General features: G+C 31.1%; 1 protein-coding gene across 1 annotated transcript in view; it reads left to right on the plus strand.

Annotated features, from left to right (window-relative positions):
* The first annotated feature begins 2,002 nt into the window (after positions 1-2,002).
* LOC140441305 (uncharacterized) overlaps positions 2,003-27,249 on the plus strand; it is a 40,354-nt gene continuing 15,107 nt past the window's right edge. Inside the window, exons 1-4 of the mRNA XM_072531942.1 lie at positions 2,003-2,273; positions 19,611-19,840; positions 23,967-24,220; positions 25,632-25,804. Coding sequence (XP_072388043.1) covers positions 2,175-2,273; positions 19,611-19,840; positions 23,967-24,220; positions 25,632-25,804 — 756 coding nt within the window. The 5' untranslated portion in view covers positions 2,003-2,174. The remainder of the gene's footprint in view (positions 2,274-19,610; positions 19,841-23,966; positions 24,221-25,631; positions 25,805-27,249) is intronic.

Below are 27,249 nucleotides of genomic sequence, written 5' to 3' on the forward strand. Positions count from 1 at the left end.
ACATGGTCCACCATTGAAGATTATTCCATGTGTTTGTTTTGGGATTATTTCCCAATATCGCTCATGACTTTCTCTGATCCTATCCTCTACATCCCTACGAACTACAGTCTTTGGTATTCCCAGACTTACAGCCAGTTCGTTTGATTAGTTTAATCCTCTTTTTGCATCTGCTTTTTCGTTGCCTTCGATGCCTTGATGTCCTGTACCCAGACAAGCTCAACCTTGTTCCGATCTCCCAGTTCTATCAGTTCTTTGATGCAGCCACACTAACCTAGACGTCATTTCCTAGTGCCTGCACCACTAGGGCACCATATTTGCATCTGCTCTTTTTCAAGAGTTCTCTCGTTATTTCCTTTTGCACATTGCAGTATCGCATAAATCTCCACTTGAAAAACTCAGCAGTTCCTCCCCAAAGCAAAACTTTCGCTAATTCTTGGATTATTGGATTACATTCCTGCCTCCATACCCTCTGTAGTTTTTGATCCATCTGTATATCAGATCTTACCCTGTTGGTTATGGCACTCCTCGTTTCTTATTACTACATTAGCCTTATTCAGATGCATGTCAGTACCATTCTCCAATTTATCGATATTAGCCTTCAGACATATGTCTAGAGAATGCAAGTGCAACCCGAGTGTCGTCTGGTACCCAGAGCTGCCCTTCTTAACTTCCACTCATGATGGAAGTCAGATGATCCAAAAAAGAAAAATGTGGAACAATGTAGACTGCGCGGCATAAGTTAAGGATATTGCCAATATAACGGTAGCGGTACTTCATTCTGTTTCAATTATTTGTAAGTAAACAATTAAAAATTAATATAGTTTAAAAAAAAAACATGAAAATTTGAGACCTTATAAAGATAATCAGACCAAAAAACATTCTAAGTATCGACAAAGCACCTGTACAGCTATTTGAAAATGACCTTTGTTCTCTCAAATGGGATAAACAAATATAATTGTTTAAAAACTACTAGACCGATTGTGACCATCTTTCGCAAATGTAGTAGCTACTTATAAACTCATATTATGAATTATGTTTTTAATGTTTTTATTGTTTATTTTAATAATTAAATTTTTATTATTGTTTATTGCTTATGTTTATTGTTTATTGTTTATAATGTTTATAAACATTTTTTAATTTAGACAATCTCATTTTAAAGAGAAAGTATTTTCAAAAAAGTCGTCTGTTGAACGTTTTTATCTAAAATGCGTAGTTTTTTCACAATATTGAAATGAATGAAAAATGTCCCTTTTTTGCTGAAATGTCAGATATTCCAGCCCGGTAATTTTTCGATTTTTCAAGTGATTTTTCGACTGCGTTTCATGGGATAATAAACTATAAACAACGTATAAATTTAATTTAATTTAATTATTTACTTCTTTGAATAAAAAATCAAAAAAATAGTGTTAATTGTTGATGTAGATAAATGACTTAGTTGATTTATACAGTTGTACAAAAAAAGTTGTATAATTGTTGTATTATTGTTTATTTAATATTTAGCTATATTCCTAACTTAGGTACCTATGCCTCACGTTTGTTCGAAATTTGCTGTATGGAAATTATGTATTTATAATCAATTATTACTCTGAATAATCCACGTAATTAAAAAAGATATAAAACAATACATAATGTTGAATATAATTGCAATCAAAGCATTCTTATCATTTTATTTGTTATTTTACGATGCATTCAATCACTCTTAACACATCATAGAAGCTTAATTATAGAAATTCCATCTATTGGTCATAGGTAATATTAGACATTATTCATTTGTTTCATATGGAGCAATGTAAATTTTAATTATGTATTTATGATTTAAAATGTATATTAACTTTAATATATCTAATTTGCAAATAATTGATAATTTTCAAATGATCTAGCATTTGATTTGAAATTCCTAAATTCAAAACCAATCTATTTTTCGCGGTCGTAACTTCTGTTTATTCGTAAGCTTTCGCTTGTTCTCGTTTGGCGGTTTTTTCTACAAGCGCATTCTCGTTGGAGAAACGTTCACCATTTTGTATTTTGTCATTTACGTTATAGAAGCTAAACCGGAACAACTACGATCAGTGCCGGCTAGTTTATTCCACATTTTTAATAAAAAATACTGCATAAAATCGCAATTACTTACAGTAAAATAGTGCTGGTCATTCAAAGTTAGTGAGCAAAGGAAAATGAGTGCTGAAAATTCCAGCCCTGCTTTGAATGTGGAAAAATCCATTGTTATACTGCTGGATGTTGCCGGTACAACAACTTCTAACACGTTTTTAAAAGTAAGTAATATTTCTTTTATCGACTAGAAACGTTTTCTTTGTTTAAAGTAAATTGGTATATTTAGACTATTATTGATTTTTATTAGATCTGGTGTACGTCGCGTATACTTAATAACGGGAATTTTCCTAACGTTTTTCGCTATTTTGAAATAATTGGTCTAAAAATAGAATAAATATATTTTGACTACACATGTTTTTAATTCGTGAGACGATGCTCTATGTTGTCGTCCTTGAGTCAGGTAAAAATTCAACCCTTGATCCATACATAGTGCATTCACATCTGTGTACAGCCGTTGCAAAATGTCTTGCAACAAATTCGCCAAGAGTAGTCTGGTTCCACGAGTATGTTCGCCGTAGATTTCGTTTGATCTGCTCAATTCTCTTTCTAAAAAGAAATTTTAGTTAAAAAAATACATGTATTGTATTGAATATATATGTATTCTCCCCATTTTGGGGCAGCCACAAAGAAAATGTCGGAATGAAACGGATAATCATTTAAGATAGCGGTATTTGCATTCGCAAAGGAGTTGCAAAATTGTTGCTAAGTTGAGGTCATTGTCATTTTAAAAATATTGGGTGCTGAATTAATTGTCTCATTTCATAAAAATGCGGGTTTATTTTAATTCTATACAGTGATAATGAAAAGGTCAAGCGATTTTCATGTGTAGGTAGAAAGTAGTATACCAAAATAACAAAAACTATGGTAAATTTCCAAAACTTTTCCAAAATTAATGCCAAAGTTACCTATGAAATGCCAAATACCTACGAATATGAGTTCATTACACTTTGTTTTATAAATATATCTTTAAACTTTGGTTTTTAATTTTTTTTTAAACAGGTGTGCACTCACCATAGGTTTTTGTTACTAATTATATTTAAATGTGGGGAAACACTTAGGTATTTCTCATTGGTAGTTTTAGTTTTTATGTTCTTCCAATTCCTATTTATAATAACTTTGTTATTTAAATATTTGTATGGTATAGTATTTAAAATACTTTGTTTCCTGTGTCTACCCTGGTCTTTAGGAGAGGCTAGTGCCCCTCACACTAGTACTATTACAACATCTGAAGTGGGACACAAAGTACAGCCAGGTGACAACCTCTCACCAAAACTGTTTACAATGCTACTGGAATATATCGTTAAGAAACTTATGTAAGTGAGAGAACATTGGAATCAACATGATGGTGAAAGATTAAACCTCTTACACTTCATTGACAATATGCTGATTTTAGACAGTCACAAAAGAAGCCCAAGAGTTGTTAAGTATACACCAAACCCTGTGTCAACCAAAGTAGGCTTAAAAATTAACCATAAAAGACAGTGTATGGTATTAGCGGAGAATATTGATGATGGCTTATCTAAACTATGGCTTAAATATGAACCTAGACAAAATAAAGTTTTTCGTCTTTACCAAGAGACCAAATAATAATGTTTAACTCATTACTGGGTTAAATTGGTTTTTAGGACAATAAACATAACCTTGCGTCACAGTGTTGCCATATTTTTTTGTATAAAGTATAGGAGTTTTTAAAATTAAAGATACTTATATTAAATATAAGAAATTAAAATGTTTTGTTATGAGAAGCCACAATTTTTGAATTCATATTAAAAAGCATTCATAAAATAGTATTTTTTACTTATATATAGCTAAATATTGTAAATTATTCTGTAATTTGATATATTTGTCAATTATTTTGTAAACTGATATATTTGGCAATAAAGCCAGAAATCTCAAAACAGGAATTGCTAGATTGCTACAGATGTTTAAACTTCACTTTATTCTGTAGTTTCTAAACTATTAATTTTTACCTTAGGCATAATTTGGACGATTTTCACATTTGGTCCCATTGAAGATAGCTACAAAGGAGCTGTGAATTAAATTCACAAAACAAATTTTTGACGTTTGACTGTGTTGTCATGTCTTTATAATGTATATGTTGTAGGCTTCAATTACAAATAGAGAAGCTTTCAAAAATACATTTTTATTATATTATTATATGAATTATGCACTTTTTTTTATTTTTTTATATACAACACGAACAAATAAATACTCGTTTCTTCTCATATAAATTGCAGTTAATTATTACAACATTTTTTTGGCATTTGCCTTTGATAATAAGCTAATAGATTTGGCAATCCTCAAACCACTAGTTGCCAGATTGTTACAGATAGTCACCAGATATCTGTGGAAAGTACCTGAATACTATTCTTATTATTTTTTGAAAGAATTTCTTTTTGACTGTTAGTTTGTTAACGTTCTATTGGATTTTTATTAATTATAAATCACATGCTATTTTCCGATTTATTAAACAAACATGGCAACACAGTCAAGAACCAACATTTCGTTCTATGAACTTTAATTGACAGCTCAATTATAGCTATCTTCAATGGGACCAAATGTGAAAATCGTCCCATAATTTTAATGGTTTTTATTATATAAGTATTTTTTAAATGTAAGGTATAATTTTATTTTATATTTTTAGGTATAATTTTATGCTTTTAATTGTATAATGTATTTTTCACGTTTTTGTTTGTTTTAAATTTTCATTTCATATAATTATATTAAGTGCTCTTGCCCATAATTTTAGATGTGAGAGTATGAAATAATTGAGTATATGGCAACACTGACGTATATTAAGCTTACATTTAATGTCAAATATATCTATAGGTTATGTTCATTGCCCGAAAAACCTATTTAACCCATTACTGTTAACCAAAATATTGAATATGTATAAAAACAAGTATTTTGGAACAATAAGTTTTAGCTACAGCCGAATGTAGCTGGCTTTAGTTATCAATACTTCAAGAATTCAACAACAAAAACAAAAAACAGTAGCAGATTAAAGGAAGTTACAAACACATCATCTTGAATTATACACAAGGAATACAAAATATCATCATCATTTTGGCTTTACAACCCTGTGTGGGTCCTAGCCTCTCCAAGAATTTTTTTCCAGTCGTCCCTATCCATTGCCTTCCTCCGCCAAGCATGTATTTCCATATTTCTCATATCTTGATCTATGTTATCTAGGAATCTTGTTCTAGGTCTTCCTCTTCTTCTTTGACCAATAGGTCTATCAAGGAGCGTTTTTCTAGCTGGGTCAGTTTGCTCCATCCGCATTACATGGCCTACCCACCTCAGACGTCCTATCTTAATGTGTTTTACGATATCTGGTTCCTAGTATATTCTATAGAGTTCGAAGTTGTATCATCTTCTCCAGACACCATTTTCATTTACCGCTCCATAGATTCGCCTTAGTATTTTTCTTTCGAAACATCCTAACATGTTTTCATTGCTTTTTGTTTATAGTCCAGGTTTCTGAACCATATTTTAGGACTGGGCGTATTATTGTTTTGTAGAGTTTTACTTTTGTATTTCTTGATATAACTGTAGATTTAAAAAGGAGATTAAGTCCAAAATAGCATCTATTAGCCTTTCAAATTCTGCGGTTTATCTCTGCGGTAGTGTCATTTTCAGTATTGACGAGCGTTCCCAGGTATACAAATTCGTTAACTGCTTCCATGACGTCGTTTTCTATAACAAGTGGCTGTAGTATTTGTGGTTGCGTACCTATTTTCATGTATTTTGTTTTATTGGTGCTTACAAAATATATTCAGAGGGTAAAAACACCACTGTCAGAATTTTTTTAAACCAAAAGAAGGCCTACAAGATCGAGGTCAAGTAAGTGATCTATCAATTTTCAAAAACAACCTGTTAGCGATTGGTTATATATTCCCCAGAATTTTTAAAATAACCTTTTTTTGAAAATGATTTCCAAAGTGGAAATCAAAATGTCAAATGTTAAAAATCTAATGCTTGTTACAATCAATTGTGGCTTAATCCCATATTAACATAATATTTGACATGCCACAGTTTAAAAAGTTTCAGAGTCATGCCATAAATTTACAAAAAATTACAATATCTAGATCTAGACCATGTGATGAGAGGGACAAAATACCAACTCTGCAAGTTATCGTCAGAAAAATATAGGAAAATGTGGAGTTGGAGCAAGACAGATGTTGTGGAGATGTATTATTAAGAATGTATATTGTTGATATTAATATCAACCAATGAAGGCTTGTTATCACATCAAGTTTTGTCTTACTAAAGCCAATCATATTACATATTGTCGCTGTTACTCCAAAAGGTTGTATGTAAAAATAGGCGATATTTCAGGAGATGAAACAACATATTTTTGATCTGCTGTTTAGGACAAATTATACTTTTGCCGAATTATATTAATGTTATATTAACAGATCAACTAACTAGGGCTTAAAAACCCTTTTTAATGACAAGATAATTTGCTTGCTACCGCTTGGTTACATTTTTTGACATATGATGTATTATAATAAAGAACCGAGACCTAATTGTATGATATTTAAATGTTTTATTTTCTTAAGTAATAGAAGGTAAACATGAGGCATGAAATACAAAGATATTTCTTTAAGAAAATGCAAAATTAAAACTTATTTATGCAACAAATTTCATAAAATAATCTGCAATCTGCAGGAATAAACTCTTTTAGTTCTTGTAAACGGGCATACTTAGTATGCGCTCAATTGGGCATGGGCCTTCATAAAGATGAGACAATTGATCATTGGTAATTACCGAACGTTGAAGATGAGGCATGTCGACCCAAGTATCTGAGAACTGCAGATTGTACAAAATTGTTCCATTTGGATTGTGTTGGAGAGCGCAGATATCAGTCACTGTTAGGTCTCCTGTTTTACGGCCGGGCCTTATGCTACAATAAAACCAATAAATTGACCCAAATTTATAAAAATCTGTGTGCTTCAATTCAGCTACTTGAAAAGGAGAGGGAGTATACCTTGCTTCTCTCATAATATGCAAATAATCAGAAGAGAGGTAGATTACTTTTCTGTGTCTCAACTTTCGTTCTATTAGACTATGTACTGAGTCTACATCCATTTTTGTATGCCCTACTTCCAGATATTTCTGCTCTATAGTAATTGAATACTTTTTGGAAATATTACTTGATATTTGGCATTGGATAGTTTGATGTTTCTATTTTGATAGCAACAGCCATCGCTCCAAATAATGATCTTTATAGGACACTGTTCATTAATCTTTTGGTTTAGGAATTTTATCGCGATGGATGCGAAAATATCACTTTCAAGACCTCCTTGGCCCTCGTGCCCTAGAAAGCAGGTAACTGTCTTATCTCTTAGGTCATAGTAGGTCGAGTTATGCACCATTAACTTTGTTTTGTAGATCCTTCTATCACAAAATGATAAGAACTTTTAAAGCACTACATGCAAATAGTACTAGTATATTTCTGTTTTAAAATTAACAAAAACACGTAAAAACAAACCAACCTGACTTTTTGCTCTCAGATGTTTGACATACATCTGATTGCAGCAACCAATTTAACACCATAACTGAATAAGATATATTAGTTGGATGCGCGCGCTCCATTAATATGTCGTATTCACATATGAGATTTTGAAGTATGCTAGAACATATGATTTTGGTTTGGAAAATACATTAAACTGAAAAGTGAATAATTTTGACATACAACCTATTGCAGTAACAGCGACGAATATACTCTCTTACACTTGTATTTTTGTTTTCATAAATATTCTGTCCAAAACTCAATTTTATTTCAAATACATTTTTCCTACAGAAATGTCCACCAGCTTTTTTGGTATATAATACATAGTAGATATTATAGAAAGAATAGGGTTAACATTTATTGTGTTGTAAAATGTATCTGTTCTTTGTTCATTTGTTCTAGTGTAATACCTGTATATTTCATAAAAATAGAATATTCCTATTTGGTAATTAATGTATTTTTAGATTAACTTAGCTGATGTGACATTGTTTTAAAAATAATATCTATGGTTTATTAACATTAAAGTTTAATAAACTAGTTAGATGATGGTGCCAACTACATTAGTTAAAAATACAATTTTTGAGATAGCAATAACAATAGTAACTTGGAAAACTACATAACTATTTTAAGAATGGTTTATTAACTCATTAACTGAATGTAATTTACATTTCTAATATTTTGAGTCTTAATTAGATTTTTAATGGTGTAATGATAATAGAGGTTTCATTGAGCCAATGAATAAGGTTTTTTTATGCACATGGAGGAATGTCATCAAAAGACACTATTCAGATTGTACTGAAGGATTGTGCAGCATTTAAACCTACCAAAAACCTTCATCTCACATTAAGGGGCATGGTTGAAAACCTATGTGGTAATATTTTACAGTGACCTGCTCCCATTCGCACCTACTCTGCTCCATTATAAACTACATTCTTATTACTCACCAGTTTCTATTTACCATAAAAATCATACCCTTCACGAATTTCTCAATAATTTTCGTTTTCTGCAATCTTTCTCCCTACAGCATCAGTTCAACCAGCACCACAGAGATTCTTTCATCCAGCCATCTAAATTTGTATATTCTTGACAATGTACAGCTGCGGTCATTGAGTAGTTTACGCTCGTATATATCTTATAGCTAATTTTTTTAATTTTTACCTTGTTTAAACACACATTTTACGTCAAAGTGATGTTACCAGTGGCAGACCCGGACAGAATAGGTTGATTAAAATTAAAAAACAAAAATATAATACATCTAATTTACAAAATGTAACAAAATGAAAATTATAGAAAGAAGTTTTTGCTGTTCTTTGATTTTGGCAATTACTTGTGTTTGTTGTGCTTGATTCTAATGTATTCTAGGTGTTTTGAACACATAAAAAATTAAGGTGTAAACTATTCAGTGACCTCAGCTGTACACACACATCAGTCTCCTTGTCAATCCATTTCAGATATAAGCTGGCATAACCATGTCCTGTGAACACCTGGATTAGATGATACTTTACTTTCCTCTTGTTCATATTACATATCTTGAGATCATTCCCAGTCCACCTTCCCCTTTTCTTCCACCCATCTGTAGCTCTCTCCCTCTTTAACATAAATTGTCTTATCATTTAACTACCATTGGAACCAGAAAGGGGGTAAGTCCGTTCAGGACATTTCCCCCTCAGAAAGCTCAACTGAAAGGATTTTTTTATTCCATAGGCTCAATCACTATAGGGCAGTTCTTAATGGTTAACAGCACAGAATCCTCATGTATATTCGAAAAGAGAATTATTTCTTACAGAGTGATCCTCATAGTTTACCCAATGCCAAAGCTAACATACAACTAAATTTCTGACACTTCCCTGTTCATCATCATGTTCTGCTTCATCAAAAATTAATAAAGTTTCAAACTACCTTTTCTCAAAATTGTTTTATAGGTTCTATGAATATCTTCAATCCAGTTACAGAGTTGGTTTGCTTTACAACAACCCAATTAACTTAAATAACCTTAGACACATTAAAAATAAAATAATATTAATTCAGTATATTTCATAGCAAAATCAATATCTCTTAGTGCCTTTAATATTTTATCCCATGTAGGAATCTCCTTGCTTAAATAGAATGAATGAACTTTTCTCCTAATGAAACAAAGTATTCTATGAATGTAATAGTATAGGTATGCCTTATAAATCCAAAAATTAACTATTAAAAGAAAGAAGTTGCCTAAGGTACCTACAACTTTTACAAAATCTGTGCTTTCTATTTTCTTATTATTAGTGTTTTTAATTTCATGGCGTCTTTTTTTAGAGTACATGTAACTAAACAAATTAAACAAAAAAAAAACAATAAAATTTTTAAATATACTACTGCATGTTTTTCCTAATGATTTTTCCATTAAGCCTTGAATAACTGCCCTGAATTCTATAAAAATATTTTATATGCTTTTTACTAAAAAAAAACTAATGGACCGTTGAAGTGTAGATTTTATTGACATCTGTCAGTTTCACTTTCCAAACAAACCTTGTTTAGTGTGGATAATTTGTATTTTTCGTTATTTTTTCATTTTTTTACAGAATCTTTCCGCTTTTTGCAATGTTTAAGTATTCTAATAGTTACTACAACAATTTTACAAGGTTGTGTAAATAATAAAGCATATTGTTTTATAAAAATAACAATAAAATGCATGTATCAATAAAGTAAGGTTAGAATGTCTTTAATTTAAACTATTAAACTGTATTTCATAGAAATAGAACACGGAATTATGATGGTGTTATCGTAAAAAACACTATACTTAAAGAAAAAGCAGCAGAGGAAGCAAAATGTTAACTTTATAGAAATTAAAAAGTCTTGAGATTGGGCATTTCAACTTTTGTTTGGAAAGTAATTGACAGTTGTGACGTCACACTTCCACTGTCCATTAATTATGGGAGGCATAATATGACACATGGGTGTACCAGTCAGGTTACTATTTAAAGGACCTTGTGTAGAAATATATATTTATATGTCAACAAATAAAATGGATAGGACCTTAAGGAAGATAAAATTTATGTACTCAAAGTAGTCAGTACTGTTTCAATTAATTATTCAATGTCTTTACTAGAAGTAAAAATAAAACTATTGTTTATAAACAATCAATTATCACTGTCTATAAAATGCATAGAATTTATCTTTACTTATAAATAGTTTTTATCTTATAAAACTGCTCCTAGCAACCATATTTATTTATTCTTATTAAAAATAGAATGCATAAATATTTATTTAAAAATTCAACAAATATTAGCAAAATTTTTGTTATCATTATCCTCATAAATTTTATTCTCAAGGACTTAAATCAATTATAGTCTAAAAAGCTTGGGAAATTGTTGTCTTGTGGCATGTTTAAGTAAATATTGTATGTATATGGGATTAAACCACATTGATTATTGATTGTAATGAAACTTTAATTTTATAATTTTAAATTTGTTTTGATGTTTCGAGTTCCAATTGGAAAATCGTTTTACAGTCTATTCCATGAATATATGACTGTTTCAAATTCGTTATGAAAGTATCAATTTAAATGGCACAATGTGCTGAATTTTACAATAGTAAATTCTCAAAATTTTTTTAAATATGCTAAGTGATGAGTGTAGATCATATTAGTACAATATTCAATTCTTCTTAAAGTGCCCATCCGTTCCGGTTTTTGACGATCATCACAGCTATCTTTACTTTGTTTATTGCAGCGCGGAACAGTTCAGTGGTAGTCGTCTTATACCACTTTCGTAAATTTTGAAGCCAGGAAATGCATCTTCTTCCCGGTCCTCTCTTACCATTTACCTTCCCTTGGAGAATCAGCTGGAGAAGGCTGTAACGTTCAATAACCAATATTCAATTAGTAGTACAAAAACAAAATTACAAATTCTCTTATTCTCCTTATCTCCTAAAACTATTATCAACCATCAGGTTCACAGTCATAATGACTGTCATCGCTATCCTCATTCAGATGGTAAATTACAACCGGATTAACTGCTTCGATGCTACCTTCAAGAATCCACCATTCTTCAATTAAATCTCCATAATTTTGTTACACTTTTTTCCCAAATTTTAGTGGCAGTATCCAATGCTTGTTGCCATGTTTCCAAGACTGTCTCGTCATATGTTTTGCATATCCCCAAATATATTTAATTGGATTGAATTGGCAATGATCAGGTGGTAGTCTTAACACGTGATGTCCACCAAAGCTATGTAAATTCAATTATTTAGTTTATCAATAGAAAGAGTACTAGCAACCGCAGATGCTTGTTTGGTCTATATGTCCATAATGTCTTCTAAAAAATGCCAAAACGTGTTTATTTGGAAGAAGTTATACATCGGGCCATGTAGTTCATGAATTATATTGTTACAAATACATTCTTCCCTACAATTAATTCTACGTATTGCGTTGAAAAATTTTATTCTCTTGAGTTGCCAAATAACCGAATTAGTCTAATGGCGGAATTAATGAATGCCCTGACATTATGTCGAAATGTGTTTACACAGCTAAATAAAGACTCAACAGTTGAATTAACAGCTGACTCAGCAGATTGCTGAAATTACGGAATGAAGCAAATACTTTCATTTTACAAGCGTCAATAAAAAACTGAAAATTCCGTCAAATGATGAATTGCAATACAGTTCATGCTGTAAACGCTTAACTTGCATGGTATGAAATAGGAATAATAACACAACCCAACAAAATGAAACAATTTGGTGCTTGAGAAGTAATTTTAAATATTCTTGATGCCGTGACTTCAAAAATGTCTTATTTTTTAATAGTTTTTTTTAAACGATTGTATAATTTTAACAACGCTCGGAATGATATACACAAAGGCACCTGGAAATCACCCTGACATACTTATTATAGTAAAAATGATAGATCATGTTATTGTAGACTCTATTCGCTAATAATTGTAGAATATTCGCTTGCAATTATTAGATTCATCAGAGCTGTAATAATATAGTATATTTTTTGCTTATGTTAGTACTTACATTTAATAATTTTCACAGCTTATCATGTCTATTTAAGAGGGATTGCCATTACTCTCACTTTCACTGCTGTTGTGGCCTGTCAACATAATCACTACTGCTTCGATTATAGTGTCAACATGAACATCTAACTCCCACATTCGTTTTTCGACCTTCCGTGCATGGGAAATAGTATTCTGCCATGTTAATGGTGCAACCTCACCAATAGCAGTATTTAGAAGACGTTTCACGTCTTCAATTTTAAAAGTTTCTTTATGACGTGCCACATAACCCTTTGTGCCCAGAATAGCTCAATCAAATTTAATTTGCAGTGATATGGTGGAAGTCTTAAAACAGTAACACCACGAGCACGAGCCATTCCATTCACTACGTAATCGATATGATTATGACGCAGTTATCTTCAACACGTTGCATTTCGCAATGAGTCTGTTCTCATTGCTAGATCTTGGAATTTTCACCAAAATTTTCCTTGAATAAATATTAAAAAGTATAGGGGAAATCCCTGCCATACTCCTTTTTTAATTTCAATATTTTTACTAGTCCAGTCAACTGAACAGTCAACAATATGAATTTTGCAGAGAATATTAATTTTGGGACCCCAAAAAGATGCCAAAAAGTTTATAACTTTTACCCCCGGGCTTCACCCTAACCCCCCCCCCCCCGCAAGAGGGTAAAACGAAAAAAAATCGATTTACCAAGAATCTGTACACCGCACCGTAGAAAAAAATGTTTCAAATAAAAAATGTAGCTGAGATAATTTCAAACAAAAATGTTTAATAAGCATTTTTTGTGTAGAATGAACCGTTCTCTTAGAAACAAAGCTTTAAACGATCGTTGATTTTGAATGAAATCAATGTTCAATAAAATTTTTATCAACTTAACGGTAAAAATTCGATATCTTTTGATTCTAGTGTCCTATCGATAAAAATTAAGATGCGTTTTAAAGGTAAAGAGTGCAGGTTTCGTATACTGTTTTTGTATTTTGTCGAGAATAAACTCAGTTTTTATGAAGGTGTTAAATAAATAAATGTGGCGCGATTTTTGACATTTTTTACGATTCTCGTGAGATCAATAAAAATTAATCCCTTTTATTGACTAGTTGTAATGAAATTTTCATTGTTAGAGATCAATCTTTAAAACTTATGACAGGCAATTTCAATTTTGAGTTGTGGCAACAAATGTGAGGCATTTAAAATATGAATAAAAAACACAGAATTTAGTGTTTTACATTACAAACGATCACACGTCACGGGAAATGCATTTGAGAAAACTGTTTTGGGTGTACTTTATTGCACAAGTTTTGATCTTTTGAAAAACGTACTAGTGTAATTGAAAAAAAGTTTTAAATGTTTTAGATCGTTTGTTGTGTGAAAGTTTAAATCCAGCGTTTTTAAGCATATTTCAAATGCCTCATATTTGTTGCCAAAAGTCAAAACTAAAATTTCATGCTATGGGTTTTAAAGGTTAGACTCTAGTAATCTAAACTTTATCGTGGCTAGTCAATGAAAGGAATAGATTGTATTGATCTCTTGAGAATCATAAAAAATGGCAAAAATCGCGCCACGTTTATTTATTTAACACCTGTATAAAATCACGAGTTTATTTGCGTCAAAATACAAAAAAAGCATACGAAAGCTGAACTCATTACCTTTCAAACACATCTTGAATTTTGTCTATAGATTACTTGAATCAAAAGATATCGAATTTTTACAGTCGGGCTGATACAAATTTTATTGAACATTGATTTTGTGTGCGTAACTGACATTCAAAATTGACAGTCTCTTCAAGTGTTATTTGTGAGAGAACGGTTCATTCTACACAAAAAGTGCTAATAGACATTTTTGTTTAAAATTATCTCAGCTACATTTTTTTATTTGAAATATTTTTTTTCTACGGTGTACAGATTCTTGGTAAATCGATTTTTTTGTGTTTTTGCCCCCCTGCGAGGGGGGTTTTAGGGTGAAGCCGGGGGGTAAAAGTGGTAAACTTTTTTTGCATCTTTTTTGCGGTCTTAAAATTAATATTCTCTGCAAAATTCAGCTTATTGTCTCTGACGACTGGAGTATACTGAATGGACTGCTAATTTTTACCCATGCTGACTTCTTTTTACTGTTCCAGTAAAGATTTGTTACAATTCGGATGTCTTTGTAGTTTCAGCCATCATTTAGGCTTAATTTGTTGTGCCAAGAGTATTTTGGGACCCAAACTATGAATTGCCTAACACTGCTTGTTCGCTGTAGATTGTGTTATATATGATTTTGGTGAAGACTTTAGTGATTATTTAAGCTTCTCCGACTTTGTTGATCACAACGTTTGGAAGTTTGACATTTTTGGGATTACTACGAAAGTTGACTTTAACCAATCTTCCGGTATTTTGCCACTGTCATATATATTCAGGATAGTGGTCAGAATTTTCGGGAATTCATTGGCAGTTTCACTAAGGATTTTTGGTATTAAATCAAATGCATGTTACTAAAAAATAATCATTTATTAAATAATGATAATATATGTTTATAATATTATTGCTGCAGAATACTAATGCTAGTTTTGCCATGTAATCATTACACAAGTATATTTTTTATTTGTCTCATATAGGACACGACAACGACTGAAACCGGCATATGAGTTTTTCGTGTGAGATGTCGGGTGATGTTTAAGCCAAACTATGTGTTAATGGCCAATGACTGGAGTTGGTGTCATGTGAGGCATGTCAATCACTGCAAAGGGTTCATAACTCTATCTGCTACTAATAGTGATCAGTTTATTTTGTAAATTTTCACATTACAGCATTTTAGGAAACATTTCATTTTTATATTTCATAATATATCAGTTAATAGGGTTACTATATGAAATAATTTTTAAACAAATACACTACGTTTGTACTGTAATATTCAGTGGCAATAATTTCGGTTAAGTGTGCAAGGTTATTTATAAATATATTTATTTAAATTTTATGGCATGCAGTAATTTAAAATTTATGGCTCAAAATGTTTTTTAACTCTGTTTATATAGGTGGTTTAAACTTTATTTCTAAATTCTCATGTTCATATTTGTGGGAAACAAATTTGTGAGAAACTTTTTCATTCATTCGTACCTGTTTGTATTAAATGAGACTTTAAGGAATATACAGTCTAACCAAATTCACTTTTTATTTGAGATTTAGGTGCATATACATATATTTATTTAAACATATTTTTAACGGAATTTTCTGAATTTTATTTTGGTAACGTCTCAACAAGTAAAATACCTGTATGGAGTGTACATTCGTTATAAGTACCAAGGAGCATTGGAATTTTTTGAACTTTTAAATTTATAATCATGGCTCACTTTTTTATATGTATGGAAAACATTTTTATATGTATAGTGTTCCCCGTTTTGGTTGATTTGATATTGAAAATCACGGCAATTTAAGATGAAAGTGGAAATCAAATTACCAATGGCGTAGAGAAATATATTTTCTAAATTAAAATTAATCTAAATTTAATTTTAAATAAATCATCATCAGTTGGCGCTACAGCCCTTCGTGAGCCTTAGCCTGCTTCAAAACATTCTTCCATCCTTCCCTATCGAGTGTCTGTCTTCTCCAGCCCCTCACTCCAATCTCCCTCAGATCTTCCTGTACATCGTCCAGATATCTGAGTTTAGGTCGCCCCCTTCTTCTTCCGACCGGCCTGTTTAGCATAGTTATTTTAGTCGGATCACTCTCATCCATCCGCATAACGTGGCCCACCCACCTTAGGCGGTTTATTTTGATGGTCTTCACAATATCTGCATCACCAAAAAGTCTATCGAGTTCAAAGTTATATCGCCTTCTCCACAGACCCTGTTCGTTTACTCCGCCATATATGGTCCTCAATACTTTTCTTTCAAAGACTCGCAGTAACTCTTCATCTCGGGTCGTCATTGCCCATGTTTCCGATCCGTATGTGAGCACTGGGCGTATTATTGTTTTATAAAGTTTGCACTTTGTTGCTATTGACATACTTCTCCGCTCTTAGTTGAGGGCCCAGGCCAAAATAACAGCGGTTAGCCACGCATATTCTTTTTTTTATCTCGTTGGATGTGTTATTTTTGTAGTCTACCAGTGATCCTAAGTAGCAGAATTCTTCTACCATTTCTATCGTTTCGTGTTGCACCTCTAAGTTATTTTGTTGAATTCTTGATATGGCCGGCATATATTTAGTTTTCTGGATGTTAATCAGAAGTCCGATGTTTTCTGCGGCATTTTTGATACGTGTGAAAGCCTCCACTGCTTCATTTTTTGTTCTTCCAATTTTAAATAAATACCAGTATTTAATTCAAACTGAAGTCTATTACGAGCCGTACATGACGACTACTAGAAGTGAATTAAATAAAAACTTCCATATTGAATATTTTCTATTTACTGGTGAAACTAGATGCAGTTGCCTAGGTGCTGAATTAAAAAACAGGCATCTGTGTTTAACATTCTAACTTGCTTGTAACTGTATGATTTCACTCGTTAGACAAAATCCATTATATGGTGTATTCTAAATTTAATTTATTAACATAACTTGAGAAATACAGTAACATTAAAATGGTATAATTCTAGTAAAAGTAACTATTTTTCTGTGCGAACAATTTGTATTTGACTGCTCAAAATATATTACTCTCAATCCAATGAACTGATATATCATTAGTCAACATCAAAAGCCCATTTAACATAGTCTGTATTTTCAAGATCATAGGATCATTAAGTATTCAACTAATCTGAGACCTAGATTACTGACCCTGGTCTTTTAAGATCTAAAAATATGTCGATCCAGCTCTTCATTGATCAAAAATAATTCCATAATCTTAAAAGCGACTTTTTTCATTCATATTGTGAAAAAACTACGCATTCTAGTTGAATACGTTCAACAGACGACTTTCTTCAAAATGAGATTTTCAAAATAAAAAAATGTTTATAAACAAAAAAGTTATTGCAGATTTAAACTGAAAGTAAGCTTTTTTCAATTGTTTATAATTATTCCAATAAACAATAAACACATTTAAAAGCCATTTCACAATGTGAGTTTATTTGTAGTTACTATATTTACGAGCCCTAACAACTAGATTTTCGAACAAACGAAAATTTATTGTAAACGTTCATCTTCACAATCTTTCCTATTGAACCAAAGAACGAGATCAATAATACATTAAACTCTATCATTAATAACAAAATATTGAAATGGTTTGGTATCTATAAGCTCTGAATTGCAGCGTTGGCGGCAAAATAAACGAAAATGTTGCATAACATCGTGACAACTAAATGTTCAGACAAATTACAAATTTTAACATGGGGTTACATCGTCACGCCCCTTTACAACTGCGACATTCCTGTCTGGCATTGTTTGTACTAATGATTTAAATAAGTCAGGGTCAAAACTATCCCATAATTCACTTAATTTACTCTTCAAATCGGCGGTACTGCTCTGAGGATCAATTTCTGTTTTATCTTATGCCACAATGTCTCAATAACGTCAAGGTTTGGACTGTTCGAAAGCCATCAGAGGACATGTTATTGTCTTATAACCATTTTTTAGTTGTTTTAGCTGTATGGCATGCAGCACCGTCCTGTTAGAAAATAAAATTTAAGTCCTGGTAGAGATCGTGAGCACTTGGTACAAGACTATTTTTCAATATTTCTTGATACTTTGCTGCGATAATTGTGCATTCCACCACATCATATCTTCCTAGACCCGCTGATGACATGCAGCCCCAAATCATAATTCCTTTGGGAAACTTCACAGTTCTTTTGAGGCAGTCTTTATGGAATGCTTCATTTTGACTACTGATAACCCGTTTTTGAATGTCACCCATGCAAACATCAAATTTCGATTCGTCACTGAATATCACTCTGAACCAGTCATCAACGGTCCATGACTTTAAGCAACTGCTTCAATTGGGCAAGGTCGAAGATTTCATGGACCGTTGATGACTGATTCAAAGTCATATTCAGTGACGAATTGAAATTAGATGTTTGCGTTGGAGACTTTCGAAAACGGGTTATCAGAAGTCAAAATGAAGTACTCCATAAAGATCGCCTCAAAAGAACTGGGAAGTTTTCCAAAGGAATTATGATTTGAGAGTGTGTGCCATCAGCTGATCTAGGAAGATATGAGGTGGTGGAAGGCACAATAAACGCAGCAAGTAAAGTATCAAGAAATTTTGAAAAATAGTCTTGTACCAAGTAAGATCTCTACCCGGACAATTTTATATTCCAGCAGGACGGTGCTGCATACAGCTAAAACAACTAAAACTGGTTTGGAGATAATAAAATTAAAGTTCCCTCATGGCTTTCAGTTGTCATGAGCTTGAAAGTCATTCTACCACCATGCTGCCTCAGTAACATTTCCTTTGATCTACTAACTTTAACCAGTTTCCACAATTTTAATTAGGCATATATTAAACTTGATTAAATTTTGAATGAAAAACTGAATTTTCATTCACAAACTGCCCAAATTTCAGAGCTTAATGTTTATAAACAATTGTGCTGTAAATTTAAAAATAAATAAAATTATCTAAGTATTGCCAAAGCACCTGTACATGATCTTTTTTCTCCAAATAAAACTGTTTAAAAACTACTTTACTAATCGGGCCATCTTTCGCAAATATAGTAACTGCATAAAAACTGACATTGTGAATGTTTTAAATGTTTTTATTGTTTATTTTAATAATTATAAACAATTTGAAAAAAAAATGTTTGCTTTTGGGTTTAATTTTCAATAACTTTTATTTGGAAGAAAGATCAACATTTTCATCTAGCATGCATGGTTTTTTCACAGTATTGAAATTAAGGAAGACAGTCGCTTTTTTGCTTAAATGTTAATAAAAAACCATGACGGAGTAAAAATTTCGATACTCATGAGATAGTACGCCTTTTCTATTGACTACTCCCAGAAATTCAGTTGAAAAATAGTTTTTTTTTTAATTTTCGATTTACCCCATTTTTCTACTTAAATCAAAGTTAACTTATTATTTTCTTGCTTTACAGGAAACACTTTATTCTTATGTAACTAAACAAGCTGAGACCTTCCTGAAGGAATCATGGGAAGAACAAGAAGTAAAAGATGCAGTCAAACTTATCAAAGATGATCTTGATCAAGAAGCAGCCATTCCACTCATTAAAGAACTCACTGAGAAAAACAGTGATAATGAAGGCTTGAAAAAAGTACAGGGACTGATTTATAAAAAAGGCTACAAGAATGGTGAATTGAAAGCACAGTAAGTATTTTACATAACAGATTTTATATTTGTATAGAAATGAGGATGCTGTTTCTCGTAATTTATCAACTTAATCTTTTAGCACAGAAGCATGGTATCCCAATGATTTCTTGTATGTAACTAACTTCTAATCTAGTACATTAATACATTTAAATACAAAATTATTGACTATTTTAATGCAGATTAATCAATCTTGTCGCTCATTAATTGTGGTCTCATTAATGCTAATAGTGTTTTCCTATGTCATTGTTTTTTAATTTAATCTTCCCTTATGCAGTTTAATTTCATACAATTTCACTCATTTAACATGATCTATTTGGGTTTGCTGTTTATAGCAATTACTATTAGAGCATTATAATTTTGTAATTATCAAGTTTATCCTTATAGTTTTGGTAATAGAGTATCATTATGTAACATGTCCCTTTGCTCTCTGCATATTCCTTTTTGACATTTTTACGAAAAGCTGGTCTATTGTTCACTGGGTAATTGTAGTGATAAAGATTTTATGATTCTTCGACAAATGATTTTTAGTTCAGGGATAGCTGTTAAACATTTGTTTTGTTTATAGATTAAAAATTTGATCATTTAAAAGATTAAAATAATAAATTGTGTGTTCACAATGTGTGTGTATAATGTCCACTATTGTTGTTAATAACTTTTGAACCAATTGTTGTACTTGTGGTTGTACTAATATGTTAAATTGTAAAAAGCCCAAAATCACATCCAACTTTTAAATTGCATTTTGATTTTAATCTGATGCTATCTTAACAGTATAACAAAGCTTTAAAACATGTAGCTGTAGATTGACATGTGACAGTCATAGTATGACAATTTTAAATAATTTTTATTTATTATTTAACATACATTAATAAAAATATTCTGTGTCTGAAAATAAAAAATTGTGTTATTTAGGCACTTACACATACTTTAGAACAAAGCATGAAAAACTAGTTCATATTTTAAAGAAAAAAAAAATGGACATAGGATGAATTATGTGTAATTGCTTAATACAGTGAAAGCCAAATAAAGTTGCGTTTACTTCATCATTGTGAACATTTTCAGTGTTGTCACATGGTTCATGAAGTATGAAAATTAACAGAAAAGAACTGAAGTAAACAAAAAAGGTGAACGTAGCAAATTTCACACTATATTAAATGGAATTTGAAAATGACTGTTTTTTGTTTCATTTGTTTTTTGTTAATTACACTCATGAATAGATTTCACAAAGTAAGGCATTCCACAATAAAAGTGGTAAGGTTATGACTGAGTTACCAAACAATAAATATAATCAAAGTAAAACCACAAGCAATAAAATAAAATATTTTTTAATAATTTTTAATAATAATAATAAACATATTTTCAAAGACAAAACATGACATTAAAAAAAACAACATCAACGAAGTAAACATTTTCGGAATCTGATTCCAAATTAGTGTCACTCTCTCCACTATTAACATTTATTACTATTGGACTAATTTCTTGACGATCAAATATTCTTTCTCTCTCATACCATTTAAATATTTCTCTTTCAGTAAATCAATCATGTAAAGTGCCTCATGCCACATACCACATGTTTAGGCAGTGGTTAGCGCTGTTACCATCTCTACCAATGTGCCTATTGTAATATTTTTTTGCTATGCCCCAAATTAATTCAGTAGGATTAAAGATACAATGGAAGATGTAAAACTTTGTGTCCATACTGTTCTTCCATATTGTATATACTTGGTTTGTGGTTTATTTCTAAAAAAATGTTTAAAATAAACGACATTTATATGTAAGATTATTGTATATTTACTGAGAAACGATGCGCAACAGTTTGAGCATCATATGGGAATAGGGAATGTTTTTTTCTGTTAACCACTCCTCAATAGCACTTTTTGACCATCCTGTATTTGGAGTTCTATGCAATAAAATACTGTGATAAAGTGCATTATCAAGTACAATTAGAGAAGTTTTGCAGCAATTGATATTCAAACCATTTCAAGAAATTTGCCTGGTTAATTTCCCCATGATAATCACTAAGTTGAGTTTTTGAACAAAATATTGCTTCAGCACCCTCTATAAATTTGGTTTCATTTCCAGCATGGAGTATAATATATCTGCAATGATATTATTTAAATGTTTATATTACAACTTATGTTAATACAACAAACCTTTTGCCATCCGTTTTAGTGGTTTTAACACTCTTTATATTTTGCTTTTGCCAATAATGACCAATAATTCCATTTTGAAATATCCAAGTTTCATCGAGAAACATGAATTGGTATATACCTTCATCCTTCGCTTCTTTATAAGTTCTCAAGAATTGTACTCTTTTACAAACAACATTAGGTAATTCCATAAGTCCTCGTCGTGGATTATCCTTCATCCACTCAAACCCAAGTTCTTTGAGCAATCTTTTTAAAGAAGTGGTACTACCATTAAATAATTCTTTATCTTTCAGTTCGGATCACAATGATTGAACCGTTATGTGTTGTTCTAAAAGCATACAGAAATAAAATTATGTTAAATGTGTATTTGTTATAATACTTACTTCTCTGGTGCACATTGTAAATGGTATCACGAATAGAGCTTGTATTTAAAGTTGTTGTATTTGTTACTCGTTTATTAGTGCAACGCTTTTTCTTTGGTGACTCGAACTGTTCACCTTTTTTTTGCATTTGACATATGCTGCTTACTGTTTTAAATTAGCAGCTACACGCTAAAATTATACAAATTTTTGTAAGTAAAGTAATGATATTTTATTCTCATATTGCGTCTTGCACAGTGTTTAAGGGTAACAAAGGGTCATTATTATTCCTTTCTTCTTTAAAATAGATAACTAATGAAGCCACAAGTTCTTTACATCGACTATTCAGCTGTTTGGGCATTTTGACAAATAAATAAATGTTTTTCACAAGATAACCTCAAAAATCGATGATACCACGAGTACAAAAGTCACAGAACACTGATTGAAAACTCAACAAACGACGCGGCAACATGACAATATTTCTGGTAGTGACTAATACTCCGTCATTAATTGGGGGTAACTGAGGGACGTCTTAATCCAAAATAGCTATACATATTGTATATACATTATTTTGTTACAAAAGTTTTTTTATTGATCGGGTTATTTTTAGAAGTAATTGTTTAGCAAACTAAAGTAACATACACTTTTCTATAGAAATGTAGCCACACATACATAGAATTACGACCTTGGTGACGTGCACGCAACTTTATTTGGCTTTTACTGTATATACATAAGTAGGATTTTAAAAAGAACTTATCGCTTCTAGAACCATTATTATAATTTACATAATATAAATAAATATTGTAATATATGTAAGTAGATAAACCATATCGTCTACTTTATATCAAATTAAAAATTTTTTATACCAAGAATAAACCTAAAAATGCTGTTCACTTATATAAATATGCCTGACTATAAAAAATTAATTCTTCAGAGTCTTAAGATCAGGAAAGAACATACCTAACGCATAATGTAAGAAAAAGAGGAAGAAATAAGTATAAAAATGTTTGCAATATCTAAAAAAATATAGTCAATATAATTTGCTCACAAATATCCCCAATAGGCTTATATAATATACACACCACTTGCTGGTTGAAAAATGTTTGAATCTGATTTTCTCAGTTTCCAGCTTTTATAGATTCAAGTTATTGTCAAATGCAATGATATTATTGTATCGTGAGCGCACATACTATTAGGAATTTCACATTTCGTGTTCTCTTTGCCAACAAGAATTGTTGCGACGCCTTGATCAATAGAAATATCTTCATAGATATTGCATGGGCCTAATAGGGTATAAAAATGAAACATGTGTTTGATTTTAATGTTGCATTATTATTTAATTATACATATAATGTATATCTACTTATATAGTTGAATTCCCCCTGTAATTGTGTAACTATTTACTAACATTTACTAAAAAGGTAAACATTTACTAAAGAAAAAGATGCATAGCTAACTTGTGTATTAAAATGGTGATTCATATTCATTTACTCAAAAGTTATATATTATTTTTTGGTCTAAATAATTGTAGAAAGATTATAGGATACCAAGAATTCATTTGATATAGGAAATATTTAGGAGTTTCAATTTGCCTAATATGTTTATTGTTCCCTCTAGTGTATTTCCTGATGTTGCTCCTGCTTTGGAGTCCTGGGCCAAATCTCGTAAAATCGCTATATACTCAACTGGCAGCTTAGAATCTCAACAACTCCTATTTACTCATACCACCGAAGGAGATGTATCTGCACACATTTCCAAATATTTTGATCAAAGTTCTGGATCCAAGACAGAGTCTGCTAGTTATGAAACTATCTCCAAAGAGTTAGAAGTTAAACCAGAAGAAATTCTATTTATCACAGATAATGTTGATGGTAAGTAATATAGTCACAAGGGAGCTTATGATTTTAATAAACATATAGTGGAAACTGTGCAAAACGGAATCAAATGAATGGAAACAATTTTTTTTCGCTTTACCCAAGGTTAGATTTTTATGCGCATTATAATTAGCAAATAACTATCAAAATTACTGACTTTTTTGTGGAATGGGTCATTTCTACACTAGTCCTACTTTAGTCAATTGACTTAGTGTACATCTTTCATTACCTATTATACAAGTCCTCTGGGCTTTATCACACCTGCTGTATATAAGCTCCTCATTAACACATGATAAACCTGTTATTTGGCTCTGGTGTACTCAAGGTTATTGTATTAAGGCAACATCGAGCTCTTCCTTAGCAACAGTAAGTTCTGTGGAAGCTGAATTATTGTTCCCGAGGTTGGCCTGTAGAAACCTGATTGCGATAATTAGACTGATTTGGGATTTTAGTTCCTTGAGTTCGGATGAAATGCTGGCAGGTATGACATACTCTGCTAAGTCTATAATCCCCAAGTTCGCCACCTCTTTGGGGTATCGCTTAGGCAACACTTTTAATATGGTGTGACTCTATGGGGATTTGACCATTGAGCATGGTGTAGATGCACTTAGGTGTATATGAGTTTTATGGGGATGTGTATGTGTGTGCGCGTCTTAGAATATGTGTGTCATGTTTGATTAATCAATCTACAGTTAATGATATATTACCCTTAATTTATCTTTGTTTTCTTATCTATTATCCAGTTTTTGAAGCTGAAGGTCAATATACTTGTCATGATGTTATATTCTTATTTTTGTTTTTCTTGTAATTCTTTTGTTTCATAACATTGAGTTCCATTTATTGTATACTCCTGTTGTAATTTTCTAAATTCATAAAACTGAAGTTGTCCTCATCTTATGCAATAACTTCTTGATTGTCCACGAAACTTAGAGAATAATCTCATTCTGATATGTCCCAATACTTCAGTTTCTTGAGTTTTGTCTAGGAATATTTTGAACAAATTGGATATGTAGAGTAGCCTTGCAATAGTTAGTATTAGCACCTTAGTAGTAGCGTACCTGTTTTGCATATTTTTTTTTTATTGCTACTAAGGTTTTACTCATCTTTCTAGCAATTTTGACAAACTTTTTTTGGTGTTCTTGAAAAACTACTGGCGAAATATGTAAATTATCTTATTAGACCTTTTCAGATTTATAATTCTTAGATCTTTATTTTTAGTTTTTACCTAGTCCCCTCTGTTATTTTTTAAAATCTAAATTACTTTAATTTTACTTTGTTTCTGCTTTTAATTTCTTGCTAAATTATCTTAAATTTATTGTCCAATTTATTGTGTAAAGGATCTTGATAATAAATTGTATTTACGTAGCAAGTCAATACTTTGTTAAACAAAATTCATATTATTTTTCAGAGGCGAAAGCTGCTAAAACTGCTGGGTTATCTTCTGTCCTAATTACTAGAGATGGTAATGATGCTTTACCCGAAGAAGCTTCCAAAGATTTCCCTGTTATATCCAGTTTCCAGGATGTTGTATTCGACAAATCAGTAAAACGTAAAAATGAAGAGGAGAGTGCACCAACAGAGGTTCGTTCAAACAAATCTAGAAAACACAAGTAGATATTTTACTTTTCTAGTAGATTTATTTTAAGGTTTCATGGGTTGAACATTTGTTACTGCATTTATTTCAGATTTTGTTGTTTTAATATATAACATATTACCAATTGGTAGTGAAAGTTTTACCAAAAAGAGTTCCTTTTATACAAAAATCATTTGTTTTTAGCAGATTATTGAATTGTTCAACCTATTAAAAATTACTGTTTTATGATAACCAAAGTTTAAATGGTACCTGTTTGTGTCAAGTACTAATTAGAAGGTTTTGTTAACATATCTAATGAAGAATTACTAGTGTCCCAAAGATTTTTTGTAAATATTTCTTTAATAAAACTGTATTCAATGTTCTTAGTGTTTTCTCTCAAGTAATAGGTTATCCCATATTGATGTTGATCCATTTTTGTATCTATATGACTAAATTTTTTTATTTAAATTTCGATCGGATGGTTTCTAGTGAACTTTTTAATCTATGGCAATTTTGTCATAATTACGATAGTTGAAACTTGGTATGTTTGTGGTAAGTAGATGCTTTAAGTAGACAAATTTAATATTGAACAAAGTTTTCAGAATCAATATTGCTACATCCAATAGGAAAAGAACCCCTAGAAATATACAAAGGATTGTATGTAAAATTCTGAAGAAATTTTCTAGAAGTCTATATTGTTTAGAAATATGCGCTTAGGTAATGGCAGTTCTTGTTGTATAATATACATTTAGGTATAGTAAGTATTGAATTGTATGCTTGAAAATATTTGATTTTACAAATTATTTATATTTTTAGAACATTCGTTGGTACATCTTAAATGAAATAATGAAGATGACGAAAGAAAACTAATTATATCTATATTGGTTATACCTCATGAAGAATAGATGATGACCCAATTACGGATTTCTAAGATCATTTTGAATTGTTGAATCTACACATTCATTTTTGTTGCCATTCTAACTCTCATAAGATACATTTAACAATTTAGTTGTAGAACTATTTGAGTAATATCAAATATATTAAAAACAACGCTGTAGTATTTATCAACATGAATTTTTAATCCTTAATTTACCACCTATCTAATTGGGAATATAATAATTTTCAATTGGGTGACTTGTGCTATGTTATTCGACCTACCACAAGCTGGATCCTCCGACTCAAATAGTATTATACTAACACTTGTTTTTAAATATTCTAAACTCTATAGCAGACCAATTAAGTTACTAAAAATAAATCTTTTTTCTTAACAACTGTATAGACGGGTTTGACAGTTAAAATGTGTGGTATGAAATAGTTCAAAAAGACTCTAATCTAGGGATTCATCAATTTTTCAATGGAAATATGTTTAAAAACGATCTAAACGTCAAACTCGTTGTTTTGCTCATAACTTAAAAACTTGTCTATTTAGGGATTTAACGTCAACAGTCAACTT

Source organism: Diabrotica undecimpunctata, chromosome 5 (genome assembly GCF_040954645.1).
Source record: "Diabrotica undecimpunctata isolate CICGRU chromosome 5, icDiaUnde3, whole genome shotgun sequence".
Classification (NCBI taxonomy): domain Eukaryota; kingdom Metazoa; phylum Arthropoda; class Insecta; order Coleoptera; family Chrysomelidae; genus Diabrotica; species Diabrotica undecimpunctata.